This window comes from Petaurus breviceps, unplaced genomic scaffold (assembly GCF_028583685.1).
Source record: "Petaurus breviceps papuanus isolate PSGF00001 unplaced genomic scaffold, PetGlider_PUasm1.0 90762, whole genome shotgun sequence".
Taxonomy (NCBI): domain Eukaryota; kingdom Metazoa; phylum Chordata; class Mammalia; order Diprotodontia; family Petauridae; genus Petaurus; species Petaurus breviceps.
In genome coordinates this window covers 7,407,783-7,432,815 of record NW_027187339.1, presented here as the reverse complement: position 1 = coordinate 7,432,815, position 25,033 = coordinate 7,407,783, and the positions used below count along the sequence as shown (strand labels likewise).

The following is a 25,033-nucleotide window of genomic DNA, read 5'->3' as shown; positions in this document are numbered from 1 at the left end:
GTCTGAGACTAGATTTGAACTCAGGTCTGTGGCTCCAGGTTCTGAGCTCTAGTCTGGGTGGTGGGAAGGGGAGGTCAGGAAGGAATTTTTTAATAGAGCTATATAATATAGAAGGGTCTGTCCTGTGACTTATATGTTTTCTGTCCCTGGGAATGCCCAAGGAAGGACTGTATGCTCATTTGTCTCAGATGTCACAGACAAGATTTCATAAACTAGGTGGGAGGTTGGAACACCACGGCCCCATCTGAGTTGGAAGATCCGACATGCCTATGATTTGATTTACACAAGTTTGGTGATCTTTCACCTTCTTTTCCTAACTGTGAAATGAAGGGATTGTATCAGATACTCTCTGAGCTCCTTTTCAGTTCTGGATTTCTGAGTCCTGACACATATGTTCCTGCTCCTGTGACATGCTCCAAAGCTCAGTGGGAATTCCTTTTGGAGGATCTGCTGCTTTAGCTTACTCATGCTACTGCTCCCCTCCATTAGCACAGATAACAGAGAATGGACTGCATCACTCTGGACGCTCACCTTTGCCATCAGCCCAGAGGAGGAGACACTTGGTAATATAAAGGACCTGGCTGATCAAGGGTTGGCCATTTGAAAGTTCAGGAGTGAGTACTGTGGGTTCTAAGCATAAACCTCTGGGATAATTAATGAATTAAATGAATGAATGCTGGGAAAAGCAGCCAGCCCTAATGGAGAATGCAGCAGCCTGGACATCTAGGGGGCAAAATAGTCCAGCAGGTGCTTGGCTATTTCCTTCGAGGTGGCTGCCCAATGGCTCCATCCTCTGGCTATGCTTTTAGCTTTGACAGAGCTGTTCTGCCAGCTAACTTTCTAGCAAGCATTCCTTTATAGAAGAGGCAGACAGCACTCTCCCAAAAGTAAACTGAGTAAAAACCCAACTAGGGGCAGAGGAATGGGCTTGCTCACCTCTCCATGGCCTCCCTTTATCCCTTAGTTTCTCTAATCTACCTCAGGTCCTAGCTTTGGAGTTTCTCTGTAGAGATTTGAAGGAGGGATAGAGACATGAAGGAGAAAAAAGGTGAGTTCCTTTGGCTAGGGCAGAGCCTTCCAAGGTCAGGACTGCCCTATAATTAGGAAGAAAAAAAATCTAATCTCATTTTAATGAGATATGATTGAGGAGACACATTCCCTGGCCTTGGGGGGCTCCAGGTCTTATGGGACACATGTACACCATCTAAGGAAGCTTCTGGTCCCTTTGGGAAACTCTTGGCAAGGACATCTTTGAACCATATGAAGATAGCTGCTAGGAGTGTGAGACCAATGTCCCTGACATCTGCCTTCCTACCGTCAAGAATCTTTGAGGCTGATCCTAAGTCAGCAAGATCCCGCCCCAAACCCTCAGCTGCCCCACATTGACTCACCTGTGTGACAGCGTGGGTTTCATGGAGCTCATGGAGTTAAGGGGGGGCTGCATGGGGAGCTTCCCGGGAGGGTCACTCTGCCGGCTTTTCTGGTGGCGGAGGAGAAGCAGCCGACCCAACTCTTCACACCAGGATGAGAGCAGAGCTGGAAGGAAACACACACAACAGGTTAATATACTGTCCTGGAGTCAGTCAGGCAGCCGGCATTTATTAAGAACCCAAGTATATGTTAGGCACTGTGCCAAGTGCTAAGGAGACAAAAAGGCAAAAACAAAATCCCCAACCCCCAAACCCAGTCCCTGCTCTCAAGAGCTCACAGTCCAATGGGGGAAGCAATAAGGAAACAACTATGTACAAAAAAGGTATGTGCAGGATAAACTGGGAGGGGGGAGGAGTAATCTCAGAGGGCAATACTAATACTGAGGAAGGCTGGGAAAGACTTCTTGCAAAAGCAAGAACTTTAGCTGAGACTTGAAGGAAGCCAAGAGGTGATGAGGAAGCAGTGTTCTAGGTATGGGAAACAGTGTGAGGGAATGCCCTTCACTCACTTCCTGGGTTTGTATCCCCTGCTCCCTTTCCCAGGTAGTAAGTATTATAGTGGAAAGGGCCCTGGACCAGGTTCATAGAATGTGAGAGCTGCTGGAGCTTCAGAGATCACCTGGACAGCAAATTGGGCAGGTAAGCATTCACTTAACACCTACTACGCTATGTGTTGATCACAATGATAGGCACTGGGAATACAAAGACAAAAATTAAACACACCCTGCCCTCAAAGGGCTTACATTGTATCAGAAAGGCAACAAGAGACACAAAATGAACAAGGGATTTTCCAGAAGAAAGCACTAGCCGCTGAGGAGTAAGGGGTCCAAAAGGCTTCATCTAAAAGGCAGTGTCTGTGCTGGGCTTAGAAGGAAGCTACAGGCTTTAAGAAGTCAAGATAAGGAGCAGGCAGAGACACAGGACTTTTGGTATAGGGCTCTTTCCCACGGGGAAGACAAGTTTTGAGAGCAAGATTGGAGCCCTGAATTAAGCACTTAGCCAAGACAACCCACTTCTTGGGGACTAAATTTCCACATCCACCTGAGAGAAATCACACTGTTCTAACTATCTCACAGGTGGATAAAGGGGATAATAAAATGCTTGGGAAAAACTTTTTACAGATATTATTACCATTGCACTTACACTCCAGAATGACATGAAGGTGATGGGGTTTCTGCCGGTTGATATCAAGCAATGGCAGATGTTACTGAGTGCTAATGCTGTTGAATATGGACGTGGCAGATGGACAGACTGTACACCAGTTATCCAATGACCAGCCTAAGCTACTATGAAGAAGGTTGTCACCAAAGAAAATGATACCAAATAATGATTTTTTTCTTTGATCTGAACAACTTATGGAAACTGTCTAACAAAGGGTGGAGGGATTGTGATTTTCATGGGCAATGGGAATATCCATACACCCTATGCCTGATTCTCCAAATGTAAAATGAAGATGGTAACAATATTATTTTGCATTTTTACAAAAGGCAGCCAATTAGATATGTGAAGGGAAGCAAAGTGAGGGTAATACTAAGGGTGCAAATCTGAGTGACTACAAGGCTGGCCCAGCAAGGCTCTGGTTTGCCCACAGGTCACAGAGCTAGAGAGGAGCAGGGCACAGAAGTGCCTAAGAGCTGGAGGGAGTAAAGGCAGCTTCCGCCCTCAAAGAACATCACAATCTTCACCTTCCTCAAACGTACTGGTTTATAGTCTCTTTGTGATCACATAACTGTTTAAAGTGGTGAAAACCCCTGGGGGCCTCCCATCTCTAACATTCTATCTATATAAGCCTAAGATGCTAAAGAACAGTGGTGGTTATCCACAAGAGTGAGAAGGAACAGAAAGTAAAATGAATCATGCTATTCTTATACTGGGCAGTGGGCTGCAAAATCGTGGTGGAGAAATGTCACCTAAGGCCCAGTTCTCCCAGGGATGCTCTACAAACAGGAAGTATGGAATACCAGGACCTCAGAAGAACCACAATTACAAGTGTCCCAGAGTGCAATGGAAAGGCATTGTGATGGACAAAGTAATGGAACTGAGCTGGGAGTAGCTCACAATGATGGTTCAAAAGACAAAGATGTTTATGTCCAAGAAGCAAGGTGGACCAGTCACATGGTAACAGTGAACAACAGAGAGGCAGTCTAATAGCTGATCCAGCATCCATGGAATAGGAAAAGCATCAGAGCATGGCTCCGACATATTGGCCATCAGGGGTTCTCTGCTCTGACACATCCTGCTTAGATGACCCTAGGCAAGTCACTTAACCTCCAGGCAGCCTCTAAGCGAGGGGTTCTTTACCTTTTTTGTTTCATAGATTCCCCTCTTCCCCTCTGAAGTCTAGTGGAGTCTCCAGATTCCTTTTCAGAATAATTCTTTTTAAATATGTAAAATAATATAGGATTACAAAGAATCAATAATATTGAAATACAGATATGAAAATATTATTTTAAAAAGTTCCTGGACTTCCAGGCTAAGAATCCCTGGGCCAGATGCTCTATGGATTTTAGAGAAAGGTCCACATTAGAGACACAGACTATGAAAAAGCCTAAAGAGTCCATGATTTGCACTGGAAGACGGAAAATGCACACAGATAAGATCATAGATCTGTTGAAGTAACATATTCTAAGTTGAAGGCTGTCAGAAGAGGCCGTGGCCACTGTGGGCATTCTCAGATGTAATACTTGGCATGTTAACCTGTCAGCTTCTCCAGCACAAAGAACAAGAGTGCACCATGTAAATGTCAGCTCTTAGTATTATTAGCTTATCGGCCTGGTTACCTGGACACCAATACACATAACATTGGTGTCTGGCTGGTGGGGAGCATGGTTTTTTCCTTGTGTAGCTCAGCTCACTCAAAGTGGCATAATTGCTGAGATATTTCTAGAAGGGATAATTAGAAAGTCTTAGTTTAGGGGGGAAATTTTAGAATGTGGTCAGACCCAAGCTTAGCATTCCCCCCCCAAAAGAACTAAGAAAAGCTTTCCCCCGCAACTTATCTGTAGTAGTGGGGGACCATGGGAGTGGAACACTAAATATCTGTCATTTTCTAAAGCTTGGCTAATTTTGCTGAACTGTTACTCCCTTCCCCCCATATTTTTCTCTCCTCCTCTTCCTCCCCCTCCTTCTCTCTCTCTCTCTCTCTCTCTCTCTCTCTCTCTCTCCCTCTCCCCCCCCCCCTCCCTCTCCTCCACTTTGTTTGAAAGGATGGCTCTCTGGGAGAGGGATGGAGAATGCTCTCAGGGTCATAGATCCAGAGCTCAAAGGGATATCAAAAGTCATCTGGTCCAATCTCCTCATTTTACATAGTGAGGAAATGAAGACCAAGGGGGTTAAATGAATTTCTTAGGAATCATTAGGAAATGTTGGTGATGTAAAAACTAAAGTTGTCCATCTTTTTTTTTTTTTTTTACAAAGATGTGGTCAGGCTAGAAATATCGGGTGAAGAAAGACCAAATTGTGAGAATGAAAGAAGAAAAGCATTTCTCGCTAACACTTCACATTGGGAAATGCTGGGGATGTGAAAACAAAAGATATCAATAAATTTTTAAACAGATAGGGTCAGACCAGAAATGCTGGGTGTAGAAAGATAAAAATGAATGAATAAAAAAGCAACACTAGGTAATACTTTCCATCTCTTCTAATAAAGACAGTCATTAGTCCGTCTGTCCCCCCCCCAGTCCCCACCATCACCCTGCTCCCCCCCCGGCCCCACCCACTGCTTACAATGTCAGCTCTATGAGGGTAAGGACTGTCTTGCTTTAAAAAAAAAACTTTGCATCCCCAGTGCCCAGCACAGGGCTATATGAGTGGTAAGGTGGTGAATTAATCAGAAGGAATTCACACACAGTGAGTCTGGTGGAAGGTATTAGTCAGAATCACTGTATTTTATTATTAATATTATAATAATAATATAATAATAATATTATTAATCAGGTGAATTTATTATGTCAGAGAAGGTTTCAATGAGCCTATTTTCAAGTGGTCTGTGCCCTGGGAAGGGGTCACTGTGTCACCTGTAAGATATAGAAGATCCTTCATAACAGTCTACCCTGAGACTCCAGCTGCCAGACTCCATCTTGGGGCGTGGCTGGCCACACCAGACTTTGGTGTATGCAGCCATGGCCCCTGGGAGAGTAATGTCAACCTACCCTTGTTCAAACATGCTCGAGGCTGGAGGAGACCACTGGATCACAGACTGCCCAAGGTGGAAGGCATCTTAGATCCCATCTGGTCCAAAAGAAACCTGAGTTTAAATCCAACCTCAGACACTTTGTGATCCTGGGCAAATTACTTAACCTCTTTTTAGCTCTTCTTTCTAACTTGATCATCTATAAAATGGGATTGATGATAGATAGCTCCTACTTCTTATGGCTGGTATAAGAACACAGTGCAAATATTATCTCAAAGTGTTTTGCAATCCTTGAAGCAGCCTACATATGTAGATATAGATGGATACAGACAAACACACATACATATATGCTATCATGATTATAGTTGTTATTGTTTTACAGATGGAGAAACAAAGGCCTGGAGGAAAGTGACTTTTCCGAAGTCACAGAGCTCATAATAGTAGCAAAGTCAACATTTGAGACTTGGCCTTTTAACCCCAAATCAGACATTCTTTCCACTGTCCCTTGCTGGGCAGCAGGTTGTTCAAAAGGCGAATGGCAGGGCTGGAGCAGCTGCCTCTCTGCTTATCCCCAGATGAGGGTAATTACCCACAGTGTGGCATGGTAGCTAGCCACTGAAATCTGGTTAGGCTCCCAGAGATCAGTGCAGAAAGACCAGCAGGCTTCCCTGAAAATGCCACCATCTTCAAACACTCTGGATGAGTCCCACTTAAACCCATTTGACTTTGAATTTTAGGCAGGGATTCGTAGCCTGGGTTCCACAGAGAGGATTCAGAGACAGATTTTGGGGAAAAAAATTCTACCATTATTTTCACTAACCTCAAAAAGAAATCTGACATTTTCAGTGATGAAATTTAAATAAATTTCACTAGACGGCTACAGAGGTCTAAGCCACAAGAAATTTTAAAGAACCTATGCAGGCCTAGCTTGGCAAGATATGTGCGTACATGTGTGTGTGCGTGTGTGTGTGTGTGTGTGCTCGCGCGTGTGCGTGTGTGCCCCAGCTCACATGGTATTTGCTGTGGTAAGTACCCAGGGAAGACATGGAACCTTTGAGGCCTTCTTTCCTATGATATAGAATGAGGCACATCTCAGATACAGATATATGTGGATATGTGGCATCCTTGTTACAGGCAACACCCATACCTCTTCTCCTAAAGATATTGAGAGAGAGAGAGAGACAGAGAGAGAGAGAGAGACAGAGAGACAGAGAGAGAGAGAGACAGAGAGACAAGAGACAGAGAGTGAGAGACAGAGACAGAGAGAAAGAGAGACAGAGAGAGGGAGAGAGGGAGGGAGAGAGAGAGAGAGAAAAGGAGAGGGAGGGAGGGAAAGAGAGGGAGGGAGGGAGAGAGAGAGAGAGAGAGAGAGAGAGAGAGAGAGAGAGAGAGAGAGAGAGAGAGAGAGAGAGAGAGAGAGAGAGAGAGAGAGAGAGAGAGAGAGAGATGGGGGGGCCCACTTGACACTTGGGTGATTATCTGTCTGGAAGACTGCAGGTTGCTTCCTGGACTGGTCGCACTTATTACATAAATATAAGCAGAGCACACATCTGTAGCAGCTGGATAGGGCAGCACACTGCATCCTGCAGCCATTCAATAAGATAAAACAAACTAGACATGAATTTCCAGATTACACTATTCATCCTTGGTATGCTTAGTTACCGCCTTTTTTTTCTCTTTTGAAAGCTGGCGGCACTGGATGCATCTCCACTCATTGAAACTCGGAGCACGGGAAACACAGGATCAGAGGATAATGAAGGAAGGGATAAAGCAGGGAGCACAAAAGAGAGCCACAGATGGTGCTGCCTTTCCCCACCCTCGGCCCTGGAGAGCAGGCGGGCAAGGCGGGCAGCTGCCTTCCCCTTCCTCCTCCCGATCAGGCCTTTGCAGAGGGCTTGGGTGCCAGGGTCACACAGGCACTCTTCACCACTCACTCCCCAAGCCACAGTGTGTTGAGGACACAGTTGAGAGCCCTTCCCTGAAATGGTAAGTAAGCATCTCAGTCTGCCTCTTAATCCAGGGGCTCGAGCAGAGCCTACAGCACCCCCATCTTCCCCCTACACTTGATAAAGGTCTTTTTATAGTAAAAGTGAATTGTTTTCCTTAAATAGAAAAAAAAAAAACACACACACCCAGCAACAATGGCAAACACATGTCCTCAATTCAGCCAGAAATGGAAGAGAGAAAAACATATGAGGTAAAACATACTACATAATACACATACTATGTTACATGTGTGAGATAGCATGTGGCACAGATGAATTCTAGGGGTACACGTCACAGACAACCTCGGCAGCCATGTTCCTCCCTCTACAAGGGACAAGACGAAGGGAAGCCACGTCAGATCCTCACAGACCTGACATAAATGCCTTTCCCTTTTCAGCACACACTCCCTCCCTATCCCAGGAGCTGCTAGCCCTCAGGCATGCATGAGGGCTATGCTGCAGACTTGTGGCCTAGTCCCATGCAAGGCAGACAGAGGGAGTGCAGGTTTTTATCATGGAATAAACCAAGTCAAGTTGTTTGGAGGCAAATGCAGATAAGTACAACCCTCCCACCCCCACCCCCAAGGAAATTTGGGGCAGTTGTCAGAGGGAGGGGAAGAAGGAGAGAAAGAAGGAAAAGAAGGAAGAAGGAAAAGAGGAGAAAAAATGAGACAGAATCTGAGAAAGAGGCAGGTGAAAAGGCAGAAGGAGAAAAGCACATGGCTGGCTGGGGCATTTTTATGTGAGCAGATACAGGCCCAGCAATGAACTGTGTATCTGTGCTGCAAGGATCAGCCTCATTGAGCTTAGAGAGCCTGATCACCAGAATGCCCATAGGCAGGTGATGCTTAGTTTTTGTGGGTTTCTTTTTGGTCCCAGAAACTTTTAAAGCTCACCTTAAAACCTAGATGGTTTGAGCTCTGCACCACTGGAAAAGTCATCTGAGTTTAAATCTAGCCTCAGACACTTACTAGCTGTGTGACCCTGGGCAAGTCACTTAACCCTGTCTGCCTCAATTTTCTCATCTGTAAAAGAGCTAGAGAAGGAAATAGCAAATCATTCCAGAATCTTTACCAAGAAGACCCCAAAAAGGGTCACAAAGAGTTGGATGCAACAAAATACACAAATACATAAACACTCACAGACTGGACTCTCTGACAGAATATAAGCAGAGACTGTGTCATTTCTGTCTTTGAATCCCTAGCCCGCAGCCCAGTGCCTGGTAATCTGGATCTGTGGTCTATGTATCTTCTGTGGAGCTGTCTCTGTGTCTCTCTATGTCCCGATAAAGGGGTTTCATTCATCTGTCTGTGTTATTGCTACTGCCATGGCTACCACTGCAACTAGCTGGACTTTAAGGTTTCCTGACATTATCTCATTTAGTCTCTTCAAGGGCAAGTGGGGCCCTCAGCAGCTAGGAATTTTCTTGCTGTCTAAGAGGAAGGGGGAAATCTTTACTCCCTGCTGGTATCAGACCAAGTGGATCAGTTGATGAAGAAGAAAGTACAGTGAATAGGTGGGAAGGAGCTCAAAAATCCCCCTGCACCTCAAAGGCTTTGTGGGGAAATCCTGGGGAACTTTCCCATTTAGGGGAGAAACATAAGCTCAGGGAAGAAGGTAATGTCACCGGCCCAATAAGCCTGACGATCAGCTCAGGACACTCTTCTGTTCATTGTCACAAGATACCCTCCCTTGCATCAAGGGCAACCTATGACATTATCATCTTATGGATTTCCTGCTTCTCAATCTAACCCAATACAGACTGGGTTCTGTAGAAGGGGGCCTCCTTTACATGACTGTAATACAGGAAATATAATACAACAATCATTTATTAAGTACCTAATATATACAGGGCATTTTGTTAAGTGCTGGGGGCATAAAGCCATCCAGACAGTCCCTTGAAGTCCCTTGACTTGAAGGTTACTTCAAGGGGCTTAGACTCTAAATGGAGGAAGAAAACACATTAAAGGGGACCCAGAAAGGGGATGATGCCCTCAAGAATCTAACAGTCTAAAAGGGGGGGATGAGACATGATCATAGGTAGTTAATGGTGCACTATATTACATAAGATTATTAAAAAGCTATAAAACTAAGTGCTTTGTAAGGTTTGTGGGGGGAAGGGCTTCAACCAGGAGGTACCATTTGAGTACTTTAAGACATATCCAAGACAGATTGGCAACCAACAATAAGATATGAGGCCAAATTGCCACAAATGGTTAAGGAATGTGAACGGATTACTCTCAAAGAAAGAATTAAAAACTATTAACCATTATATGAATGAGGACTCCAAATTACTAATTATTAAGAGAAATGCAAACCAAAACAACTCTGGGGTTTCACCTCATACTCAGCAAATTAGCAAAGCTAATAAAAGGGAATAGTCAGTATTGGAAGGGTTATGGAAAGAGGAACACACTAACATTATTGATGAAGTTGAGAGAAAGAAATGTAGAATTAGGCAAAGAAAGGTGCTAAAATAAGCTTATTCTTTACTGAAGAAACCTACTATGATAGACACTTCTAAAGGCAGGGCTAATGACAAAAAAAAAAAGGAAAAGGTTCCATATACAGCACAATAATGACAGCAGCATTTTTTGTCGCAGGAAAGAACTGGAAATGAAGTAGTTGCCCATTGAGTGGGGAATGGTTAAACAAATTGTGGAGCATGGATATTACTGAGTTGTAAAAAACAATGAATATGATGAACACAGAGAAATATAGGAAGATTGGAACTGATGCAAATTGAAGCGAGCAGAATCAGGAAAGCAATATACACAATGACTACAACATTGTTATAATGGAATTACACAATTATAACAGAATTACACAATTCCACTCTGTAAATGGAAAAACAACAAAACAGAAGGCTTCAAAACGATTGCAACTAAGTTAGATATAACAAAGCACCTCCCTAGAGCTTCTTTGCAAAGTTTGGGGATTATGGGTATGGAACACTGCACATGATATTCATCAGACTTTTTATGCATATTAATTTTTCTGAACTGTCCTCCCCCCTCCTTTGAATTTTTGGTATTTGAGAGTTTGAAGAGGACATATTCAGAGGTAAATATGATATAAAAACAAAAAGTATCAATAAAAAGGGGGCAACTGGGTGATATGTGGAATAGAGTACCCAACCATAAGTCAGAAAGACCTGAGTTCAAATCTGATCTCAGACATTTACTAATTGTGTGATGCTGAGCAAGTTACTTAACCATGTTTGCCTTAGTTTCCTCATCTGTAAAAGGAGAAGGAAATGGCAAACCACTCCAGTATCTTTGCCAAGAAGATTCCAAATGGGGCCACACAGTCAGACATGATTAAAATGACTGAACAACAACAAATCAATAAAAATAAGAAAAAAAATTTAAAAAATCAACAGGACCTTGTAACTCATTGGATATGCAAAGGTGAGAAAGAGGGATGAAAGTGTAGGCTAAGGTTGTGAATGCAGAAGAATGAGTGAATGGTGGGAGTGCAGACAGAAATAGTAAAATCAGAAGGACCGGTCCCATCACAGCTCTTTTTGGCTAGGAGGGGGAAGATGGCCAGAGAAGGGATCAATGGGGGCCTATAGATTTTCTAATTCATTTCATTTGCTTTATACCCATGCCTGTCAATGAAGCCGATCTTAGAATTGGGTGATTTAGCTGGGTGGATCCCAAAGTGCTGGGGTAAGCATCTCCCAGCAGCCAGCCATGCCCAAAGCACTCCCTGGAAAGAAAAATAGAGCAGATCCCCGCACTAATCTATTTACCTATTATGAGACCCAGGTATTAGTTACAGCTTATCACCTCAGTCAATCACCTCCTCTTGTTAGGAACCATGATTCTTAAAGGGGCAGGGCAAAGTAAACTGTTATTTATAAGCAGAAACTATATTTACAACCAGGGATGCAGAAGATGAAGGGAGGAAGGATAACAGCAAGGTAACATGAATTGGGCAGCCTCCCAGGGGGATGGCAGAGGGAGCCCAATTGGATTACTGCATCCTCTCTGCGGCAGACGGTTCTGTGGGAGGCTTGCCAGACTCATTTATTATCTTACTGCAATGGGGATATTTAAGGCAGGAGAAGCCCACATCTAGCTGGGGACTGAATCCTGGCTACCCATCAATCTGGATGCTAAGCCTTGGGCAGGCTGTAAGAAGACAGTTTGCTAAAGGAAACTCTCACACAGAGTTGAGTTTCCCAGGGAGCTACAGAAATCATTGTTAAGACACTCAACAAACATCTCCTGGATTCCTACTGGGTCTAAGACACTGGTAGGTCTCAAAGGAATTCCAAGAGGAGAAAGACATGATTGTTGCTCTTCAAAGAGGTCATAATCGTGCCATTTTTAGAGCTGCAGGGAGCTTTAGAGACAATCTGGTCTAACCTCCTCATTTTACTAGTCAGGAAACTGAGGTTCAGAGAAGGGAAGCAAATCCCCAATGACACTTAATCAGGAAGACACTCTTTGTTGAGTTCAAACCCAGCCTCAGACACTTACTAGCTTTGTGACCCTGGACAAGTCACTTAACCCTTAGTTTTCTCAACTGTAAAATGAGCTGGAGAAGGAAATGGTAAATCACTCTAGTATCTTTGCCAAGAAAACTCCAAATGGGGTCACAGATAGTTGGACACAATTGAATAACAACAACAAAAATATGCTCAGCCCCATGGGGGATGTGTAATAGTAGAAGACAGGATCTCTGCCCTCATGAAGTTACAGTCTAGTTGGGTAAGGACATTCCTCTGAAAAACCACGTAGCAATCTCAGTTTCCTCATAAATGTCAATTAACAATTTCCAATTGCTAGGTCATTTGGTTTAGAAGGTTCTTCCTTTGACATTTTTACCCATCCTTCAAGCCTCAGCTCACGTCTCATCTCTCATAAAGAAAAGGGAAGGTTTTTTATTTCTTATTATTTCTATGGAAGGCAGCTTGGGCTAGTGCACAGAGCCTGGAACTCGGTTAGCAAGACCGAGATTTGAATTCTAGCCCAGAAACTTGGTAACTGTGTGAAAAACTTGGGCAAGTCATTTAATCTCTGTGAGTCTCTGGAGGATAATAATAGCTGTGGGGCCTGCCCTTCAGGATGATGGTGGTGGTGAGGTCTGAATGACTGAAATAGGTCTAGATCTCTGCGAACTTCACAGGGCTGTGCAAATGTCCATTCTGGGTGGTGTTATCATTCCGTAGTGGATCTGCCCTCAGTGATCTCTGTGTCCTCAAAACTCCTTAGTTTAGGGACTGAACCATGTCATTAAGAGCCTCAGCCCTAATAGCATTTAATGTGGTTTCATGGGTGTTTGTTTGTTTTTTCTCTAACTAGAAAGTAAGCTCCCTCAGGGGCCATCCTTTCTTCTCTTGCATCTCTCCCAGTGCCTAGAACAGGGCTGTGATTAATGAAAAGAGAAATATCGTATAGAGAAACCAGGAAACAGTATAATTGTTCACTTTCTATTCCTCTAATCGATCTCTTCTGTTGTTCCCTTCCTCCAGTTTCTTTTATTTATTTATTATTTTTGGAGGGGGGAAAGGCAGGGCAATTGGGGTTAAGCCAAGGTCACATGGCTAGTAAGTGTTAAGTGTCTGAGTCCACATTTGAACTCAGGTCCTCCTGCCTCCAGGGCCAGTGCTCTATTCATTGTGCCATCTAGCTGTCTCCCTCCCAGTTTCTTTTAAAATAAAGAAGGCATGATCCTCTGAACTCCCACTACCAATCCTTCTCTCCATTTTTTGGGGGGGGAAGTCTGGATTTACCAGAACACATGCTGCTGAAATCTACTTTCCTCCCCAAAGGAGTTTCGGTTTTTTGTATCTATTTCCTTCTTTTCCTTTGAGCTGTGTTCCTTGTCAACCTCCCCACTTCATCCTATGCCTTCTGAGAAATTCCCTGTTCTGTGAAAATCACCACTGCCATTGAGAAATAATGGCCAGAGATGGGGGAGGAAGGGCCATGTTTACAGAAAACAAAAGGTCCCTGGAAGCTTAAGCTGACCAAAAAAATCTCAGAGTTGGAAGGGCCCCTTTGAAGGCCACCCACCCTTATCCAAACAAGAATTCCCTCTACCATGCTGCCAAATAAGTGGTTTCCCCCAAAGTTTAGAGAGCTCTGAGTAAGAACAATCCAACAAACAGTTCCCAATACACAGCCCATCCATTTTTGGACAGCTTTAGTTCTTAGGAAAATTGCCCTTTTATTGAGCCAAAGCCTTCTTCTCTGCAATTTCTACCAAATTTCCAAAGGGCCACACATTGTCAGAGAAGAAAGTCTGATTTCATACACCTGTTATCTCCTGCAGCCTCCCAGCCAGCCATGCCCATCCTGTATCAGCCACTCCATTCTGTTCCAATTTGAGAGGATGTGTAAGGGAGAGAGGAGGCCGGGCTTCCCGGTTTGGGCAGGCTATCACTAAGCGTCTGTTGGCCACGTAGTCTTGGCCTTTGGTTCAGAAGCTATTTGGGGCTTTGGTTTCACTCTTAAAGGGGATAGATATGATATGCTCCATCACTCGCCTCATTTGGAGACAGGGATACCAAATCACAGAATACTAGAATGGGCACAGTTCTTTCAAATCATCTAGCCCAACCACTTCAATTTGCAAATGGGGAAATAGATATCCAGAAAAAGGAAATGGCTTGCCCAAGGTAAGCCAGCCAAAGGCTCATGGGATCATATGATCTGGAAGGGAACTCAGAGGACTCTTAGTCCAATTTACTCATTTTACAGATGAAGAAACTAAGGCCTGGCAAGGTTGACTTGCCCAAGATCACAGAGGTGGTAAATGGCTGATACATGGGATTTGAACCTGGTTTCTCTGATTCCAGAGTCACTGTTCTTTTTTCTACTATGTGGAGTTGCCTCTTCTTCTTTTTTTTTTTTTAAAGCAATTGGAGTTAAGTAACTTGCTCAAGGTTACACGGCCAGTTATTTCTGGGTGTGGTGCTGAGTATCTGAGCCCGGATTTGATCCAGGTCATCCCGACACTGGAGCCGGTGCTCTTACTCGCTGAGCCACTTGGCCGCCCATGAGTTGCCTCTTCTAAATGTTACGGTTGGGTCATCTGATGCCACCTTCCATGGCTCTTTCCATCCTTTCTACTATATCACCCAAAGGGGACAGAAGCAAGGGGATGCACCCACCTACATCATGTATGTATACCTGCATACATTTGTAAATACATACATACCTGCATATGTTTGTAAATACAGAACTAAGGGGACACACTCACCTACATCACATGTGTACTTGCATGTCTGTAAATACAGAACCAAGGCTTTGCATCTACCTACATCATGTATGCATCTGCATATGTTTATAAATACAGAACTCAGGGTATGCACCCACCTACATCATGTGTATACCAGCATACGTTTGTAAATACAGGCAAATTCCCAGTACAACTAATAGTCTTGCACATCTGACACAAGGAGCTGACTCTGCTGACCCGGGTCCAGTTGCTTCCCGGAGAGGCCCCCTTCCCCTTTTCCTCCTCCCTCCAGCTCTTCCTTTGGAAGCTGCTGACGAGAGCATTACGGGGGCAGCATGTGAAACCATGTCATGTGCTGCTGCGCAGGCAGAAATGCGTGGTGCCAGGAAGCAAGAATCAATTCTTCTAGCAGCAGCTGCCGCCGCCACCACCGCCACCATGGCTCCCCCCTCCCTCCATGTTCCCTAATTGATATATTATTGCAACCACTGAAAAGAAGACTGGGCCCCAGAGAAGGAAATACAGCCAGAGGGAGGGTGGACTGGGGAGTAGAAGCTCTTTCCTTTGACTTCTCTGCGGTTGGGGTTCTTGTCTCTGCCTCCACCCAAACGGGAGCCTGTCCCAAGAGCTATTGATGCCCCAGTGGGGACCAGGGGGCTGTGCTGAATCAGACCTGGGAAGGAAGGGGAGCTCAGCTTCAGAGTTTCCTGAGGCCTTAGGAAAGGAGCTGGGACTCCTAACCCAAAGGGTTTGCTTGTACAGAGAGCAAACAGGGAAACATCTTGAACCATCTAATCTGCATTCCTCTGGGGCCAGAGTGGCAGGAGACTCTATGAAGGCCGAATCTTTCTCCCAGCTGGCCAGCTCCACCATCCACTTGCCATAGGCTCTCTCTGGTTTTTAATTTGGGGAGCAAGAGAGTTGCATTTAAAATGGATGGGATTGGAGGAAGGAGGGCAAGCAGGAAGGCAGGCAAGCATTGGTGGGGATTTCCTATAGCTCTGCAACTGTGGTTTCTCTGGTCAGAAGAACCCTTACAGGTCCCCTTCCTCCTCCTCCTCTTCCTCCTCTTCCACTCCCCCCCTCCCCCCTTGCCGGCTTCCCAGGAAGGCAGCTGCAAACAACAGCTCACATCATTACTTCATACTTCCTTTAAACAGAAAATAAGGCCACCTGGGGACACTGGGAGGCCCGGGAGGTGGAAAAATGAGGAAGGATGGTGCCTCTAAAAAGGTTGGAACAAGTCTGAACTATGTAAGAAAGTCACTAAGCTGTTTATACCCATCGATCCAGCCACTACAATGCTAAGCATCAAGTCTTAAGAGATCAATGACAGAAAGAAACCCCTCATGTAGAAACACATATTCCTAGTGTATAGGGGGCTTGCAGGGAGGGGAATGGATAAGCAAATCAGGGCATAAGAAGGAAAAGGAGCATTACTGTACCAAGGGACAGCCCGAGGGAGGGGGCTGAGGTTGGCTCCAGAGCTTTTTTTATTTTAATTGAGATCTTTTGTTTTTCTATGACTTACATTTCCCAATGGCACCCCCCCCCTCAATCATTACTTCATCATTATAGATACAGAACTAAGGGTATGCACCCACCTATATCATGTGCATACCAAGCATACACTTGTAAATACAGGCAAATTCCCAGTACGAGTTTTCTTTTATAATAAAGAAGAAAAAAATAGGGAGAAAAAAAATTCAGCAAAATGAGTCAATATCTCTAAAAGGTCTGCCATTCTATGCAATGCTCCACTCATAGTCTTTCATTTCTGCAAAAAACACAAAAGTGGGATGGGGTGGGGGGGAAGTGCCTTCTCTGTCTTTGCTTTGGCACCCAGCTCCAGTCTGTTTAAAGCATGATTCCCCCATTTTCCTTCCCCCCTCCCCACCCTGAAGATTTCTTACTACCCAAAATAGCATTCTGAAATTGCATCACCACAGTCCTAGGCACACTGCAAACTTTTACATATTTGTACTTACTAAGAGAAGGAGACAGGAAATTGCAAGTAGAATATCCCAGTTGGAAACACCCAGGAAAGGAATCCCTGAGTTCTAGTTTTGGCTCTGCTACTGACCTATCAGGTGGCTCTGGGTAAGTCACTTAAAGCTCCCTAGGGCTCAGTTTCTAGATCAGAAAAATGGAGGTAAGAACATCCTCCCTACTTTTTTTTCACAGGGTTGTTGTGAGGGCTTAAGGAGACCATACCTGTGAAGGTGTGATGAACAACTATGAAGCATCCTAATGAGGGGTGATTATGGAAGGAAAGCCAGGAGAGAACAATGATAGAAGAAAAAGGGTCTCAAGGAAGGGGCCTGGGAATTTCTAGCTCCATATGACTCAACAATGATGTGGTCACCAAAAGAACTAATGGAAGAAGCCAACTGTTCAGAAGGAGTGAGATAATAGCCAAGCTGCTGTCCCCGAGTGGCTTGTGGAGGGGCTAAGCACAGAGCAGAAAAAGCAGCTTTCCTCGTTACTGGGGTCTCATGCTGGTTTTGTTCCAAAGGAAAGAAGAGGGCTCCCTTCAGACCACATTTGGAATGCTAGTGTTCAGTTCTGGGGTACCACACTTTATGAAGGACACTGAGAGGTCTAAGAACATCTAGGGAGGGAACCAAAATGATAGGTGAGGAGACTCAAGATGCCTTGTGAAGTGGAAGGAGAAACTAGAGAAGCTCAAACGAAAAATGAAGAGAGTTGGGGGTGAGTTGGGGAAGAGGCCACAGCTGTCTTTAGATACTCGATGGGTCTTTACATCAGACCTGGTACTCAGTCTCCTTGGTAATCTCTGCCCCCAGGACTCCTGTGAGTAGAGGGCAGAGTGGAGAATTTCCTTCCAAAATTTCCATATAAGGAGGGCCCTTAGGCCAGGTAGCACTTCATTTCCCACCAGTTCAAGACTTTGGATTTTATCATGTCCTCTGCATCATGTACCTTCCCCTTCCACACTTTTCAGTTCCCTTTTATGTGTTGTCTTCCTTCCATTCGATTATAAGCTCCTTGAGGGCAGGAACTATCTTCCTTTTTCATATTTGTAGTGCTTGGCACATAGCAGGCATTTAATAAATGTTTCAAGACTGCCATGTGGAAGCAGGATAGGGAGCAGATTTATTCTCTTTGGCTTTGCAGGACAAAATTAGGAGAAATGGGAGGAAGTTGCAGTGGGGTAGATTTCTGCTCAGTATAATTATTATAGACATCCAGTAATTCAGTGGGCTACTTTGGAAGACAGTAAGCTCCCCATCACTGGAAGTCTTCAAAAAAAGGCTTTCAGGAATGTCATAGAAAGGAGTTATTCTTCATTTTTGGTAAGAATTAGATTAACCTGAGGACTCTTTCAAGTTTTAGATACTACTATTCTAAGAAAAACTGGATTCGCAAGGTCAGAAAGTGAAAACCATCCACAGTCAATGGGGCCTTCCAAGTTGGCTGCTTTAGAGTGGTTTGGGGAATCTGTTAGGTCTTAAGCAAATATTATCTCTGTTCCTGTGACTTTTCTCCAAATCTCAGAAAAGCCCAGAGCTAACCCCTCATACATCTCTAAATTTTGCAGGGAGGATGATGTTTGGAAGCTTTATGTTTCTTGCTATTTTAGCACCTCCCAAAGCTAATCCCATTCCCCCAGTCTTCCTAGGCAATGTCTTGGGTTCTGAATACTGGGAGATGAGGGAGGGCAGAGAGGGATGGGGTGTGTGTGTGTGTGTGTGTGTGTGTGTGAGCTTGCAGCAAAAAAAGGATTTATACAGCTCAGAAACTTGGTTTTGGAGCTCTGTGAATTCCTGCTGCATTGTGGCATATATCCTTGCCAGGAAGAGTTAAGCCTAATATAAAAATGTCCACTAAGCTCAACACGCCATTTATCTGAGTGCTCTGATGATGGTACCTATACCTTCCTAGGGAAAAAAAAAAACCTTTCAAAACAATGGGTGAGACAGGAGCAGAAACCAACAGGTTTTCTGTTTAGCCTTTTTATAAGTCTTTGGGATATTTTCTAAAATCACTGTTTATTCTGGGTTTTTGATCCTGTCTCACTCTTGTCATTTCAGTCTTGTCTGAAGACTCTTTGTGACTGAAGTGGTTTGTCATTTCCTTCTCCAGCTTATATTACAGATGAGGAAACTGAGGTGGACAAGATTAAGTGACTTGTCAAGGGTCACACAGCTAGTATATGTCTGAGATCAAATTTAAATCCAGGTCTTCCCAACTCCAGGCCCTAGTGCTCCATTCAGTGTGTCACCTCGCTGCCCTAGGTACTGCCTTACCAACTGGCTGATGCATCAACACTTCTCCAGTTTATGCCATTCTAAGTATGCACATTGTCGTCAGGGAAACAAGAGATCTTTGCAGAGGTGGGGATCTACAGGGACAGAACACTGGATACACTGTGAACCTCAGCTGATGGTTTTGGTTAGTGCTGCTGAACTGGGTGTTTTCCTTTCTTCCTGGTTCAAGGATTAAGGGAGAGAAGAGGCAGAGGATGACGCATTTACAGCTGGAAGGGACCTTGAAGGTCATCTAGCCCAACTCCCTCATGTTACAGATTGGGAAACCGAGGCACAAAGGGATCCAAAGTTACATGGGCCATTAAGTGGAAGATCTGAAGCCAGGTCCTTTGTACTGCACTATATTGCCTCTCAAATTTCCTTGTCGGAAATGAGGATATTATAAAAACAAAAGATATTAATTTAAAAAATTTAATACGGAAATATGTTTTACATGATCGCACATTTATAACATAACAGATTGCTTCCCATCTCAGGGATACGGTGGGGCCGCGGTGGGGGGAGAAGGAAAGAGGGATGGAATTTGGATCTCAAATGTTAAAAAAAAGTTAAAAATTGTTTTTACATGCAATTGGGGAAAAAATAAATTATCTAAAAAAATTTAGTATTAAAAGAAGAAAGGAAAATTCCTCCAAATTCTCCTCTCACCAATTCTCTGCATCAGTGAACTCTCTGAAAGGTTAAGTGTCCAGAATTATGGATGTGACCCCTCAAATCATATGCACATTTACCCTAGCCAAAACTATCACTTTGAGAGAAGAACCTACCTGCCTCAAGGACAACTTCCTCTCCATCTTTCATTGCCTATAGGCTTGTTGGAATTAAAATGAGGACATCCGGCCCCAAATCTTGGTTCTAACTCTAGTAGAGTTGGACAAATCACTTATCCCTTTTGAGCCTCAGTTTCGTCAACTGCAAAATGGGAATTCTAATTCTTATCCTATCTTAAGTCATGGGGTTTTTGTGTGGAGAGTACTTTGTAAACCACTGGGAGGTGTCCATGGATAAATATGACTGATTACTATAATTATCTCATAGGCAGGGCAAAGAACGTGTTATTAATTGAGGCTAAAATAAAAGACGTGACAAGACACCCAAATATGGCTGGGGATCACTTTTGCAATTGCTCAAGAGCCTTTCTGGGTTAGGGTTCAAGCTGAATTCTTTACTCCATCTGAGTTGCAGATAATATCCTGCCCCAGTTATTTCCAGGTGAGGAGTGCAGTTCACAGACTGAGGTCTCCTGGCTCGGAATCCTGGGCCCCTTCTGTACTGACCACTGATTCTCCTTGGTAAGCCAAGTTTAGCTGGTAAGATCAGAGACGCACCAGACCTTGCTTGGACTATAAGTGATGGCGTGAGAGGGAGGAATGTAAGGGCAAAAGCTGAAATCTTGTAATCAAGAGTGTAAGAAGAACCAGACAGGTGTCCTAGGTAATGTATGAGAAGTAGCATCTCAAGAGAGGCCAGTGAGGAATGAGGAGCCTGTGGGAGCTTTTTGTGGCAGACAAAATCTAATATGGAGGAAGAGAGAATATGTCTGAGGCAGTGTCAGGCAGCAATAGATTACAATCAGTCCAGGAAAATCTGGGAGTCAGGAAAGGATGAGATACCACAGCTGGGTGGCAGGCAGAGCTGAAGCCTGGCTGAGAGGGAAACAATGCCCAAAGAGGAAGGTCCAGAGGCCTGGACATGAAGCAGGATCAGAACAATTTATCAAACAATTCCCAGTCAGAGAAGCCGACACATTGAAATGGAAACAAACGGGCATTGGATATCACAGAACAGCTTATTTGGCTAAAAGGCTCCTGGAGAACAGAGGATGGATGAATGGTATTAAACAGAGAAAAACACATGGACATGTGGAAAGAGGCCCCTGGACCACAGCGCTGCCAGGACTGAAGGCAGAGGGGCAGGACTGGGGAGGCAAGGGTGGCTACCAGCCTCACTGTGGGGAAGGGGCTCTGGGGGGGGGGATTGAGCCATCAGAGTAGCAGAAATGAACAGGGAATCCTCCTTTGGGAGTGAGGTGGGAGATTAGTAATCTTAAATAGAGGACTTCTTAGCTTGAAACAAAAGGTCGAAGTGGCCTTCAAGAAAGAGAAGAAGAAAATGTTGTGGAGCAAGGGGGAAGAGAGGACAGGGGTGTGATGGGATTATATTGTTGGCTGGAAAAGTTCGAACTTAGTCAAAATGTCTTCACCACTTTCACCCTTGCATTAATCTTTACCCCCCCCACCCCATCTTATAATGCAGCTAGTTTCCTACCATTAATAGTAGGAATTAATAATTAAAAGGGATTATGATGAATATTAGTAGCAGGATAAGTAATTAACCCCATTTTACCGATGAAGAAACACTTAATCGAAAAAGAGGAAAAGACATGCCCACAGTCATTCAGCTAGTTAACGGCAGAGCTGGCCCCACATCTTCTGAGTATTTGCAGACTAGTATTCTTTCTGCTGACACCAGGTTATTTTTCTTGTCATATCTTTCTCTATTTGTTTCTCCTTTCCTATGTCATCAGTCAGTCAATAAACATTTATTAATCTGCTAAGTACCAGGAACTATGCTAAGTTCTAGGTATACCAAGGAAGTCACAAGACAGTCCCTACTCCCAAGGAGCTGCAGGTGGAATGGGGGAAGCAATATTAAAACAGATCATTCCACAGACTATGGAAGGAGGCAACCTCTGCATGGGCGTGCCTTTTGACACATCTTTCCCAGTATTCCAGGATATCCTAAAAGAAATAAAGCAGTTTTACCTTCAGATCACCTTTAGCCATAGTAGAATTTCAGGCCCATGAAGAAGGTATCCCTGGCCATGAAATATCTCCCTCACTTGCTTGCTGATGCTTGAAATTTCTCTAACAGGAGACAAAGCCTTTTATTCTACAATTAGAGGTAAATGGTGAATACCTAGGAGATTTAACTCATTAGTGTGAACAAGTTTCCAGGGTAAATGACAGAGGCAAAATCCTTTCCAGCTGATTGGGGGAGATGGGTGGTTAGGAGAAGGCTCCAGCAGGCAGGAAATCTTGGGGTATGGATGAGGGGATGTCATTCAGAAGGAAAAGGGAAAGAAAAGAGTGATTGGGGACAACCAAGATAAACTTCTCTGGCCTCCCAAGTTTGCCTTAATTTCCTCTTTATCTTCATCTTAATGCAGGGTCTTAAATAGATAGATAGATGGAAGAATAATTAAACTAGCTAGGCAGACAGATTGATAACTATATTTCAATATAATATTTCCTTTGTAATCCTATGTATTTTAAAAGATTCCAAGGAGGGACCCTTAAGCTTCCCCACACCCCAAGAAGTACATGCCACAAGAAGAGGTTCTGTCAAATAAAGAAAGCATTTATTAAATGATTATTAGATGCCAGGCTCTGTGCTAAGTGCTGAAAATACAAACAAAGGCAAAAGACAAGAGCCTATAGTCCAATAAGGGAAGAACCCTTGTCTACACAGAATCTTAGAGCAGGAAGGGAACTCAGAAGCCATCTGTCTAAGAATCCCCTCTCAGGCACACCTGGCAGGTGGTCGACCAAGAGAAGGGGGAATTGTCTTCAGAGGCAGCTAATTGTACTCTGGGATAGCTTGAATTGTTAAGAGCCAACATCTGCCTTGAAAGCTCTCACCCGTTTTGCTTAATCTACCCTCCTCAAAAAAAAAACGACCAGGTCTGATCTTTCTGCCACATGAGAGACGTTCAGTACTAACAAAAAGCAATCCTATCTTCCCTAAGTTTTTCTCCTCCAGGATAAACATTTCCAATTCCTTCAACCAATCTGTGCCAGGACAAATAGAAGCTTTGTGGAGTATTTCTTGTCCTTAAGGTCATGGATATGTGCCCTTAGCTGGAATATGCCTGCCAGGTCCCGATCAGAGCAGAAGGTACAGGCTGCTTTCTCCCCAATCCCAAAGGGGCAGGTTGGCTGAGCCCTTTTCCACCTGGGAACAATTTCTCTCTAGCATTGCTAGGCAACAAGGGATCTCCTCAGAGGAAAACTAAAGGGGAAAAAAATAAGACAAACCCCTCACCAAGGCTCAGCTTCTTCTCAGCCAGTCCCATGGGAATGGGATCAAGCAGGGACATAGAACACCTGGTCTGGGGCCACTGGAATGAAGGTGGACTCAAGGTGCTCACTGTTCATGCCCTCACTTAAATCCATGCACAAGTCAAGAAATCACCCTTGTGATGTCATCGGTCCTCTTTGAGAAGGAAGAACAAATAACAAGGTCATGCCTTTGACTGGTGGATGAGGGCACTGAGTTTCCACTTCAGTTTTACCTTTGGACTTCCTGAGAGAAGGGGACTAGCTACCAAGTAATTTTAGGGGCTTGACTGCCTCAGGCAGGGACCGGGAGAAACCTCATCGCATTATAGAGAAGGCATAGACTTGAACTCCGAAACACTGGCCAGCTCTTCTCTTTTTATATTTAGTTCTTTATCCACTGACCACATTCATCCCCACCCACTTCCAGAGGACGACGAGGATACGGCCATGCACCTCACTGGCAAAGTAGGCCCTCACTATATCTTCTATCTGTTCCTCTCCCAGCAGAAAACTGCCCTATTGGATAGATCATAAGATACCTGTTGGGATAATCCCTGCCCTCCAGGTACACTAAACTCTAAACCAGTACTAACATTGGAAAGCTTCCTTGATTGACCTGAGGGAAGGTAAGTGACATGCCAAGACGTCTTCCTCTTTCAGAAATGCCCAAGGACGGGGACTGATGGGCAGACAGCACCAACCCAAACTGAGAGGGGGAGAAGAGGCAACTGTCTCACAATTAGGACCCTGGACCCTGTGAAATAACGATCCAATAATGGCAAAAGCTCTTCCCGATGAGCTTGAAACAAGGGTGATAAACCACAGAGATGGCCCTGGACAGCACCATCCAGTCCCTGGTACTTTAAATGCCTCATTTTACATATGAGGAAATGGAGGCCCAGAGAAGTCAGTGTAGGTGTCAAAAAGGAAAGATGGCCAGGGATTCAGGGAGCTTAAGCTGGAAATTTTATGTAACTGGCCCTGTAATGGGGTTTGGAGCATCCTTCCTTTTTGCCCGAGGGAGTTAGCAACCAATAGGACCTTGAGTCACAAATTTTGAGCTGCAAGGGACCTCTGAGGTAGTCCACCTCTTCCACTTTACAGATGTGAAAACTGAGGCCTAGATTTAGTCACTTGCCTGAAGTCACAGAGGGAGTGAGGAACAGAAGCTGCATTTGAACCTGGGTCCTCTAAGACCCTGTGCTTTCCATTAAAATCTTACTTCTCTTATCCTTAAATAGAGAATTAGCATGGAGGAGTCCAGTTACCCCATGGTACTGGGGTTTGCTTCCTGCACTGAGTCAGTCTGAGTGGAGGGGCCAGGGGGATACAGATTCTGATTATATGAGAAAAGGGCCACTCTTGGCCTCAAACTCTGATTGGAAACAATTTCATTTCAGTAAGGCACATGCTCAAAGTCCTTTGGCTCATCCTTGCTTCTCTATCTACCCTCCAGTGGGAATGATCCAAACTGTGGTGACCCCTTGACATAATTTAAATATCTGATGAATTATTACTCTTCCAAGCCAAGTGCAGAGCTGGATTTTTTGCAGCCTTCACTCTGTAAGGTGGCCTAGAAACAGGCCTAACCCAGAAATGAAGAAAGCCCCAAACACCAAACCAAGTCTCCTTCATCCACTCAGATCTCCTCCCAAGGGGTAAAATCACACAGAGAACAAAAGAGCTCAAAGGACCCCTCAAAGACAATACAGCACATCAAAAGTAACTTAAATGGCTTGTTAACTGGTGCTGTACTAAGAGCCAGAAGGCTGGGGTTCTCTGGTCCCCACTGGGCCATTTCCTAGTTATGTGACCATGGGCAAACGACTGTCTCTCTGGGCTAGTTTCTATGAAGTGTGTGTGTGTGTGTGTGTGTGTGTGAGTGAGAGAGAGAGAGAGAGAGAGAGAGAGAGAGAGAGAGAGAGAGAGAGAGAGA

General features: G+C 44.4%; 1 protein-coding gene across 14 annotated transcripts in view; it reads right to left on the bottom strand.

Moving 5' to 3' along the window:
• Positions 1-25,033, bottom strand: part of ZMIZ1 (zinc finger MIZ-type containing 1) — a 445,041-nt gene that overhangs the window by 62,623 nt on the left and 357,385 nt on the right. For all 14 annotated transcript variants that reach the window (XM_069068340.1, XM_069068344.1, XM_069068335.1 and 11 more), the window contains one exon: positions 1,392-1,536. In XM_069068340.1, coding sequence (XP_068924441.1) covers positions 1,392-1,536 — 145 coding nt within the window. The remainder of the gene's footprint in view (positions 1-1,391; positions 1,537-25,033) is intronic.